This window comes from Natrix helvetica, assembly GCF_964273705.1.
Source record: "Natrix helvetica genome assembly, chromosome: 5".
NCBI classification, from domain to species: domain Eukaryota; kingdom Metazoa; phylum Chordata; class Lepidosauria; order Squamata; family Natricidae; genus Natrix; species Natrix helvetica.
In genome coordinates this window covers 60,402,342-60,413,554 of record NC_138551.1, presented here as the reverse complement: position 1 = coordinate 60,413,554, position 11,213 = coordinate 60,402,342, and the positions used below count along the sequence as shown (strand labels likewise).

Genomic DNA, 11,213 nt, shown 5'->3' with positions numbered 1-11,213 from the left:
CCTGTGTTAGAACAACCAAAACTGACTACATTGAGTCATCAGTTTATTACCTTGAAAGCTTGGTATACCGCTCTGCCTAACAATAATAACCAACAATGATATCCACCCAAAATCCCAAGAAGTTCAGGTGACAGTTCAGGTGAAAAGAATGGATAAAAATAATTTAAGTTTTCTAACATTTTGTTTGGAGCTATGCAGATATAAACTATAAGAAACAGAAAGACATAATTAAGAAAGTATTAACTTTTCATATTTTATATAAACTAACATGATTGATAAAATATCTGTATTTTAGTCCTTAAATCATAGGATATGTATTGATTTAACTAGTGGTCATTTAACTAGATATTGGATTAAATACATCATTCTAGAGCATGATAATCCAATGCAAAATATTTCAACTTCAGCAGCATAATTGAAGGAGGCAATTTCATTCTTTGTTGTTATTATACTATAGAAGGGGAAAGTAAAATTAATTATGAAAAAATGAATATGGAATAATTTTGTAAGGATACTCACAAAACTATAACCCCTACCAAAGTTTGTGTCCTTTTTATTTCAAAATGCACTTATGTTGTTGCGTAACTGTTGCATATCAATTTCTTTTATCTATTATATGTAAAAACATAATGCAAATATAATATTGATATTATAATATTTAATTTTATAGACTCTTCTGCCCAGATAATAAATGCCCAGAATTGAATTTTAGAATATTTCAAGTTTCAAGAAGCACAGGCAGGTAAGACTCACAATTTGTTTATTTACTTATTAAATTTATACGCTATCCATCTCTGCAATAAGGCAACGCTGGGCAGTTTACAGATTACAAAAAGATAAATAGAAATGCAGTTACAAATTTAAAGCGATGCAAAAAACCAAGAACCAAAAGAAGGACAGCACTGGAATGAGGTCTTGTTATTCTGTCAACCAACTCCAGCAGTGAGTTGGAGGGCTCTAAGCCAAATTGCAAAACCAAGTTTTAACACCTTTCTGAAAGGCCAATAGGGTAAGAAAAGTTCTCACCTCTGGTGGTAGAGTATTCTACAGAGTGGGTGCCACAGTGAAAAAGGCCCTTCTCCTTGACCCTGCCCACCAAAATTGCATAGCAGTTTGGGGTCCACAGCAGGCCTCTTCCGCTGGCATTAGTGGGCCAGGCTAGTCCCATTGGGATGAGATGGCTCCTCAGATACCTTGGACCCATGCTACATAGAGCTTGAATTGAACCCAGAAGCAAACTGGTCATCAATGCAATTTGCGCAAAAGCCACATTATACGTGCCACCCTAGAGCACCCAGAACTGTATGTGCCATTGTATTCTACCCCAACTTTAGCTTCCCAATACTTTTCAAGTATTTCAAGCCCCATGTAGAACAAGTACATTGACTTCACAAGCCAAGTAAGGGTACAACTGGTGCACAACATGAAGTTGTGCAAAGGCTCTCCTAGCTACAATTGCCACCTGCTTTTTGAGCAAGCCCAGAACCCCCAGGTTGCATATCGGATCTGTTTGGGATAGTGCAACCCATAGCCATTCCATATTGCCGGGGTTCAGACAAAGCTTGTTGTCCCCTATCCAGACCTGTACAGTCCGCAGGCCCTGAGAAAGTACAGCCACAACATTGCTTGGGTCACTGGGGATGGAGATATAAAGTTATATATCATCAATATACTGATGACATCTCGTCCCATGATATCAGATGATCTAGCCCAGCATTTTCATGTTAATATTGAAAAGGAACGGAGAGAGTATGTGGCATCCCACAAAGAAGTGTTTGTGAGCTAGACCTCTTGCTCTCTGTCAATACTGAATAGGACTGGCATTGGAGAAAGGAGCCAATCCAGCACAATACTGCACCACCCAGCCCCAAACTCCATAGATTGCTCAAAAGGATATCATGATTGATTGTATCAAAAGCCCCCAAGAGGTCAAGGAGAGCAAGGATGGATGCACTATCTCCATCCCTCTTTTGCCAAACATCATCCACAAGCATGACCAATGCCATTTCTGTTCCATGGCCCATCTTGAAACACAACTGAAAGGCATCCAGATAATAACAACAAAGATGATTAGGGGACTGGAGACTAAAACATATGAAGAACGGTTGCAGGAACTGGGTATGTTTAGCTTAAGAGAAAGAAGGACTAGGGGAGACATGATAGCAGTGTTCCAATATCTCAGGGGTTGCCACAAAGAAGAGGGAGTCAAACTATTCTCCAAGGCACCTGAGGGTAGAACAAGAAGCAATGGGTGGAAACTAATCAAGGAGAGAAGCAACTTAGAACTGAGGAGAAATTTCCTAACAGTTAGAACAATTAATCAGTGGAACAGCTTGCCTCCAGAAGTTGTGAATGCCCCAACACTGGAAGTCTTTAAGAAGATATTGGATAGCCATTTGTCTGAAACGGTATAGGGTTTCCTGCCTAGGCAGGGGGTTGGACTAGAAGACTTCCAAGGTCACTTCCAACTCTGCTATTGAATTGTATTAATATATTTCATTCAGGATCCTCTGGAGCTGCAATGCAACTGCTTTTTCCACCACTTTCCTTAGGAAGGGGAGGTGGGAAACTGGACTAAAATTGTCCAGATGGGTTGGACCAAATGATGGTTTCTTAAGGAGGGGACAGACCAAGACCTCCTTAAATGATGCCAGGAACACCCATTCCTGCATCACTGCCTGCATCCACCTGCAGTTCACAATCCTGGAAGCTTTCCCCATCCAGATCAGACAAGACCCCAATAAGCAATTAATTGCATTGACTGTAATGTGACCGTAGAGACTTTTCACAGCAATGTTACAGAATAATGTTATGCAGATGAGTCTCCTTTACCTTTTGGGACGTTTCCTTGAGATAGTACTTTTATAATTTTAAAATTCTATATGGAACATCTAGTTTATTTAAAATTAGGTGGCAGTCAAGTAATGGATTCATGCATTTCATTGAGGATCTCTGTGCTTTATCCTATACAATAACTCAATTATCAACTATCATTTGCTGCTCTTAGCTACCTTATAAACCAATATGTTGATTTAGATCCAATCTGGTGTAGTGGTTAAAGTATTAAGCTAGAAACCAGAAGACCATGAGTTGTAGTCTTGTAGACACAAGACCAGGTAAGTGACCTTGGGCCAGTTATTCTCTCGCAGCCTTAGAAAGTAACAAACGGCAAATTAATTCCAAAATCCTGCCAAGGAAACTGTAGGGACTAGTATGTCAGTGGTCAGACAGGTTTTCAATAGTATAAATGATGAGATGGGAAACTCATCAAGCATCAAGATTACTCAGGAAGTAATCTTGACCTACTGGGCAGCCACATCAGACCATTTAACCAGCCCTCTATTTCTGCAGAGGTTTGTAGCAGCCACCAGTTTAAAAGTAACAAGAAAGTGCTCTGATCATGACAGTGTTTTAGAGACTATATCCATCAGCATATTCCCTGTTTTAGTCAGTCAAAATATCAAATCTACCATGTCCTGCCAGTCCATGAGACCAGATTGTATTAGGTTCACGTTGCATGACAAACATGAAATCCTGAAGTTCCTAAGGACAAGATATCCAGGCAAGTTTAATGCCACATCAGTTAAGTTAGGAAGACACTGAGGTCCAGTGCTACAGAAGGTACACTAATAATATTCCTACACTACCCCATCCAATACAGAATCAAATACCCAAGACTGGAAACTATAAAATGAAACTATAATTTCTGACTAGCTACAGACACATGTTAAGAGGTATTTGTTTTTGTATAAAATGGTAGATACCACACCAGAGAAGGCATATCTCCTGGGACACACCAATGCTGCTTAGGTCCCTAGAATTCCTTCTTTTTGAGATCTGATCTTGGTGGGCTAAGATTACCGAGAAGGGTTGGCTCCTCTGATTGTCTGATCACATGCCATGAAGGCCTTTAAAAGTTAAAACCAGCACCTTGAATTGAAACCTGATGCAACCAATGCAGCTCATGGATCAGATGTGAGACATGCACTGCTCTAGGACTGCACATAACTACCCATGCCACTGTATTCTGTACCAGCTGAAGCTTCTAGATATTCTTCAAAGACAACTGCATGTAGAGCGCATTGTGACAGTCCAAGATGGAGGTGATAAGAGCATGCCTGAATATAAGTAGGGCCTTCCAATCCAGGAATGGGTGCAACTGATATGTTGGTCTACAATTATGTTGGGCTAAGGTTCCCATATTTTCAATTCAGAAATCTGTTAGCCATGCTAACTATGTATTATGAAAACTATAATCTAGTAAATCTGGAAGATACCAACTTGAGAAAGTTTGCATTAGAAAATTGCACTAAGACCCAGAGACCTAGATTGTAATCTCCACTCAGCCATGAAGCTTGCTAAATGGCATTAGGTCACTTTTTCATTATCTGCCTAAGCTACTTTATCAGATTATTGTGAGGTCAACATGTGTATGGAGAGACGTGAGATCCATGTACATCATACTGGACTCTTGAAAAAAAAGATGTGTAATAGGTGTCCATCTACAGAGGTGTGTGTGTGTGTGTGTGAGAGAGAGAGAGAGAGAGAGAAAGAGAATTTAGTTCCACATATGACACAAAGAAGGGAAGAACAGAATGTGCTGGTAAGTGTTGCCTTTAATACAAATATTCAGGCATTAAATCTTACTGATAATCTATTAAATATCATAGCTCTTCTCAGTCCATTTACGTATTATTTCTCCATTTCCCAGAAAAATGCATATTGTATATTTATGAGAGATTATATATTCAAGTGCTCTACAGGCAAAAAGATAACCTATAAAAACAATAGCAAGAATAACAGTACCTCAGTGAAATGAAGTATACATTTGCTTACACCCAACATATTTGTTTACTCCCAAATTATATATTTTATCATTGAAAACAAACCCAATTATACATAATATATACAAATATACTAAAAGCCACTGACAGCATCCTATTTCATCCTCAGAGACCAGCCAGAATGCTATTATGGAGATAGGCTCCCCACTCAGGACCCCTTGGCTCAGAAACCTGAAAGTAGCTTGCATCTGCCAACTAGATACCGTATCTAGTGCTTCAGGTGTATTAAAGTGGAAATTATTTTAATGACAAGAGGAGTTTACGGCCAACTGATTCCAAAGGCAGACCCTTGCGACACAGAGTTGTGGGAAGGGATGTGGAAAGCTGTCCAATGAAGAGAAGGAAAGGTTACAATTGGTGTGAGCCACTGAAAAAGTCTCTTTCTTGGCATATGTTGCACAGATATAGCTGGTGTGTCCTTCACGGGGCTTCTGGATGTGGATTCGTTTATGGCACAGGTGCCCAGAGGTTGCTGGAGTGTAACTACCGCCTTTCCTCTTCGGGTGGGCAGGTGTGTGTGTGTGTGTGTGTGTGTGTGTGTGTGTATGTGTGTGTGTAAGTCTCCCAAAAGCAGCTTGGGATTTTCTGTGAGAAGTTCCCTCGCTTTCTTCCTCTCGCCTGGCCCCTGCAACTCTTTTGTGAATGGGGCCAGTGCAACAGGCGGCCTTTCACCCCGCCCAAGAACCAATGCCAGACAGCCACACTCGGAGAATTGTTTGTTAATAGTCCAATTAGATAATTGCCATCTTTCACTCCTTTCGCTCTACATTTCCCATAAAGGCCTGAATGAGGAGAGCAGCGTGAAGAGGGCTTCTGCCCTGCAAGGTGACAAGAAAGGCTGGAGCATGCTCTGTGCACAAAGCCAGGCGCTTGAATTGAATCATTGTCGTCTAATCAATGGTCTTATTGGATTACTGGCTGTTGCGGTTCTCAAAGATATTGTAGCGGAGACAATGAAATAGCCAGGGGGAAACTTTTCTCTCGCTCGCTCGCTCGCTCTCGTTCTCCCCGCCCCCTTTAGTAGATCACGCAGTTGAGATCTGTTCCGCACTCTCCTCCTCCTCTGTCTCCTTCTCTCTCTTGGATCCATCTGGGTACAAAGCAGGCTTTTTTTAAAAGCGGGAGGGAGGAAGGAAGCTCTGGAAATGTGTTCAATTTTTATGAAAGGCGAGATGGGGGATTGGGGGGGGGCACCTACATGTATCAGCATTGAATTAAGGAGAGAGAAGAGTGGTAAGATGGCTGGTAGGCAGTAGAGAGGAGCGTTTGGAGATTCCTCCAATGTAACACCCTCTTCGCCTTCTTCTCCCCATCTCCAACAGGGAAACAAAACGTTTCCTATTTCTGGGATCTGGAATCCGTAACAAGGCAAGCCTCTTTCTCCCTCCCCCAAATGGTTGACAGGGTTTCCCTTTAGGGGGGGGTGACTCGGTGGCTGTTTGCGGAGAAGATCTGCCAAGATCCTTTTGGTAAACTGGCAGAGCTGTTTCCAGATCTATTTATAAATAGATTGGTATTTCTGTCTGAGACGTGTCTGGGATGAACGCGTTCGGAAATCGGGAAAGGTGAACGCCAAACTGGAGAAAGTTAATAATGGCTGCTAATGGCTCCTAACAATTCTGGCTGAATCTTGTCAAAAGTTTTTTTTTCCCCTTCCCTTTTCTTCCCTCGCCCCCTCTCCCGCTCCTTCCATTGATCCTTCTTCTCGTTCTCCTTCTTCTCCTTCTGGAAATCTCAGCCTTTTTTTGATTGTGTGTTTCCTGAAAGCAAGGCCAATCATTTCAGTTTATTCACTGGCTAAACTCGACTTGATTGGGGACAAGCATACAAACCACCCATTACGAAGTGATATATTATCCAAACAATTTAGTGTATTCATGAGGTAACCTAAATGTGGAGGCTGCAAAATTACCCGTAATCAATTGAAACAGCGAGTGCGCGTCCCTCTGGGTGTCTAACAACTGCATCCCTCTCTGTAATAAGGGAGGCATTAAATCATTTTAGAGTTGCACTGTTGAGTACCTGATCATTGGGGCGCAGGGAAGCTGGACACTCGCACTAGGACGCTGGGATTGAGGAAGCGGCCGATTTCCTGCCTCTCCAGCAGCCGAACCGACTCTCGCCTTCGAGGGATTCGCTTCTTACTCACCGAACTGATCGTACGCCGGGCGATATTCAGCAGATTTCTCTTCTTTTCCTCCTCCCTTCCACCCTCATCCCGCGCCTCCTTTTTCGCCCCCCACTTAAAAAAACAAAACAAACCTCTACACCATATTGCACTACATGTTTGGGAAACAAGACAAAATGGACGTTAGATGCAATTCAGAGCTCGAAACCAGCCGGCTCTCCAAGAACGGGCATAAAGAAGGCAAGGAAAGCAAAAGCTCCGAAGGAAATATTTCGAATTCTTTTTTGAAGGAACCGCAAGGGACTTTTTCGGCTTCGGGCGTCTCGGAAGATTGCAGCAAAAATAAATCTAGTTCCGCTGACCCGGATTATTGCAGAAGAATTCTAGTCCGAGGTAGGACCGTCGCTTTACGTTCTGAAATTTTGATTTAACGACTTTTTCCCGCCCGCCTGCTTCCTTTCCTTTCGTTTTTACTTTCGGTTTTTGTTTTTGTTTGTTTTTCGTTTTTCTCGTTTCAAAAGCAAATGAATTACTGTGGTTTCCTAAAGGCTTCGTTTCATTCTTTTGATCTCTTTCACCCTGTTCTTGCTCCGTTTCTCAGGTCTAGGAATATTTTTGCAATTTGGATTGTCAAGAATTGTGAAGGGCTCCATGCCCAAACCTTTACATTTTAGCTGGGGCGGTATGTACATAGATTGTTTTCTTTTTCTCCGAATTTCTCAAGTATTGAGGGAATGGAAAGCTAAGGTCTACCTTAGTAGTGTTTAGTCTATAGTTTACCTTTGCTTTAAGGGCATGAGAGGCTGTTAAGTTCTATTTTGATCCCATTAGATTCAGCCTACAATTCTTTTGACTACTTGTATTCGAGTAAGACCCATCGGACTCAATACAGTAGAACTTACTTCTCCATAGGAGTTTTCAGGCACAGCCTTTTGCAAAAGATTGCTTCTTTGAAATTTTTCTCCGCCCCCCCAAAAAAGAAAAGGGGAAAGAAACCCACCTAGGGCCTAAGATAAGCAAAAAGAAAAGAAGAGATGGAGGAAGAAAAATAACATTTGGAGACTTATTCCGAAATGTACTGGGCGGTTCTCTTATTTTCAGCCCATTACTTTTGTCCTATTCTTTGATTTCCATCAGCAGCAGGAAATTCTTTCCAGTCTGAGGACGTAGCGACCCCCCCCCCAAAGGCAAGTCTTTCCTCCAAGCATTTCTTACCCTTGAACCCATTCCCGCTCAAATCTTTGGCGGTTGCACCTTTTTTGATAGTGACTTTACAATAACAAAATCTGTCAGAAAGTGATGTGGTGGTGATGTTTGCTGCTATTATTCAGTATTATTATGCAACTGAATGAATAGTTTACGGTACTGTTTATTTCCTTGGTTTGATTTTCTTTTGTTTTTATTCTAACCCGGATTATTTATTATCTTCTTTCCACCTCCAATAAACAATAGAATAATTTTCCATTGCTATTAAAATTCCAAAACTAACAGGCCAGTTTTTCATTTCTGTAAGTACACATCCATGCGTGTACTTGTCTATTTAAAAAAGGTTTTCATTCTGCTCACATGTGAATGAATGAAAACCAGGCCTGGTAAACAGTAACTCATCTCGGACACCACCACCACCACCACCCTCAGCTGAAAAAAGAAATCGAGTCTTAGAAGTCTAGGCTTCTTTCCTCACAAATTTAGGAAGCAAAATTATGGCAAACCCATAAGGGAAAGCCTGGTATGTAATTTGAATCAGATTGTACTTCACCAGCCAGAGGCTGGTGAGATTTGCAGTGCTGTTGTGAGATGAAGGCGGAGCCGAAAATGGACATCCATGAAGGGCAACTTGATGTTCACCAACATGGAAAAGCAGGCAACTCCAAAAAGTAAGCGAGTTGCAGAAGGTGGACCTCACAGCTCTCTTGAGATGGCTCACTTGAATGCTTTCCCTATAGGGAAATCGAGGGCAACTCAAGCAGGTGTGAATGTGCAAGGCAGAGACTGCTGAGCATAGGCCTCTGGTGGTGCCTAGGCTGCTTTGAAACCTGTGAGGTTCCTTTGGAGTTCTTTGTGTTAGAGCTCTTCCTTTGGGATGGAAGATGCCGTGCTTTATAAGCCACAATCTGAGAATGTGGTGCTGGGGCTAGCAGGAAATCCTGGAGACTCCTTCAGTTCCTGCCAAGAGTGGCTTCTTGCTCTGTTTACAGTGTCCCCTCCAGGTGGTTTCTAAAAACGATCCATGATCCATCCTTCCTTCTGGATCTAAACGTGCCTCCTTCTCTTTTTGCCAGATGCCAAAGGTTCCATCAGGGAGATTATTCTTCCAAAAGGGCTTGATCTCGACCGTCCGAAGAGGACTCGAACTTCTTTCACTGCTGAACAACTTTATAGGCTTGAGATGGAATTCCAGAGGTGCCAATACGTAGTTGGACGGGAAAGAACTGAGCTGGCCAGGCAGCTCAATCTCTCAGAAACTCAGGTACTAAAGATATAAATGTATTGGTAGGAAAAGAAGGTTTGGGAACTGAGGCGATGGTTCCAGCTCTACTTTTAGGCAGGAGAGTTCTCTTTCCTAGATTTGAGTTGGTTTTCACTACTGCCAGGCCTGCAGGACTGTAGCTAACACTTAGCTAGCTTCCTATGTGGGTGTGGTTGGTGTTGAAGACCAGTCCCCCCCTGCTTTTTTTAGCAGTTAACAACTCAAAAGATGACCAAGCCCTAGAACTAAACTTAGGGCACCACTCTTTTCATGCTTTTGCAGATTTCCTCCTTCTAAAAAGACAATTTTTCAATTTGATGGGCATCTAAATATCTGGAGGGAATCAAAGGAATAGTGTGTAATTTGTCTCCATAAATGCCCGTGATTAAGAACCCAAGAAATAAATGGGTTTAGGGAAGTGAGGAGTTATTGCAAGTATACAACTTGATTTTAACTCCACAAATTATTCATAAACTCTAAGCATTTAATCCAAAAAATTAATGAGCTTCTGTTTGAGAACTATGAAACAGTCCTTATGTACACAAACCTTTGAGAAACTACCTCCTCACAAACACTCATAGCTCACAATCAGATAGTGCTGAAGTGAGGGCTTCTGGAAGAGAACCTTGGAGAAGAAAACTACAGAAGTTAAACTACAGAAGTTGCTAGGATCTCCTCTCAACAAAGTAAGACTAAATCCGGGGGGGGGGGGAGTAACATTTTAAAAAAACAATAGCATTCACACCAACAGATCACTTAAGAGAATCCTTAGCTTGTGGGAAAAACAGAGTATTGCACAAGTGTTACTTTTCTTTTGCTATAGGCCCTTGCTAGGCCGCGTTAGATGACACTGATTGTGTTCTGCCTTCTTCCCTCGCCTCTTTGCAGGTCAAAGTCTGGTTCCAGAACCGACGCACAAAGCAGAAAAAAGACCAAGGCAAAGACTCGGAGATGAAGTCGGTGGTGTCCGAGACCGCGGCTACATGCAGCGTCCTGCGGCTCCTCGAACAAGGACGCCTGCTCTCCCCGCCCGGCTTACCCGGCCTGCTTCCCCCCTGCGCCACCAGCGCCTTGGGCTCGGCCTTGCGAGCCCCCAGCCTCGCTAGCCGCACCGGCGGCTCAGGATCAGGGACGGCGGCCGACTCCCCACACCATCCGGCCGTCAGCAGCGCCGCCGCCGGCCCGGCTCATCCACCTCCGCCCGGCGGGCACAACCTCTTCAGCCTCCCGGTGCCCACCCTGCTAGGCTCGGTGGCCAGCCGGCTCTCCTCCAACCCGTTAGCAATGGCCGGATCTCTGGCCGGGAACTTGCAAGAACTGTCGGCCCGATATCTCAGCTCCTCCGCCTTCGAGCCCTACTCCCGGACCGCCGGTAAAGAAAGCGCAGAAAAAAAGGCGCTGGACTGATTCTCGGGGACTTTCGCTGTATTTATATTTATCCTCTTTGTCTGTGTTGGTTATTTATGGAGTCTCCGTGCGTTAGATGCCCCCTTGTCCGGTATACATTGCGCCCAACCACATGCTCTTTCCTCGCCGCTCCTGCTCCCGCAATCCTCTGCCCTCCCGCCCGCGCATTCCAAACCGGGAGCCTCCCCGCTTTCGTTCGGCTCCCCCAACCCTTGAAAACCCTCGAGAAACGCCGGCCGGGAAAAGCAACTAGACGAAACCACGCACTGGCAGTAAACAGACGGAGGGAACTCGCCAAACGGCCCGCGAGCTGTTGAAAGTGGGCAGGGGGGGAGGGGAAAGTCGGGGTGGTGGTGGCGAGAGA

General features: G+C 43.5%; 1 protein-coding gene across 1 annotated transcript; it reads left to right on the top strand.

Moving 5' to 3' along the window:
* Positions 1-7,127: 7,127 nt before the first annotated feature.
* Positions 7,128-10,849, top strand: VAX1 (ventral anterior homeobox 1; the record flags this gene model as incomplete). Its single annotated transcript, XM_081955224.1, has 3 exons — positions 7,128-7,365; positions 9,255-9,442; positions 10,331-10,849. The coding sequence occupies 3 exons, from the start codon at positions 7,128-7,130 to the stop codon at positions 10,847-10,849; spliced, it is 945 nt and encodes a 314-aa protein (XP_081811350.1).
* Positions 10,850-11,213: the final 364 nt, after the last annotated feature.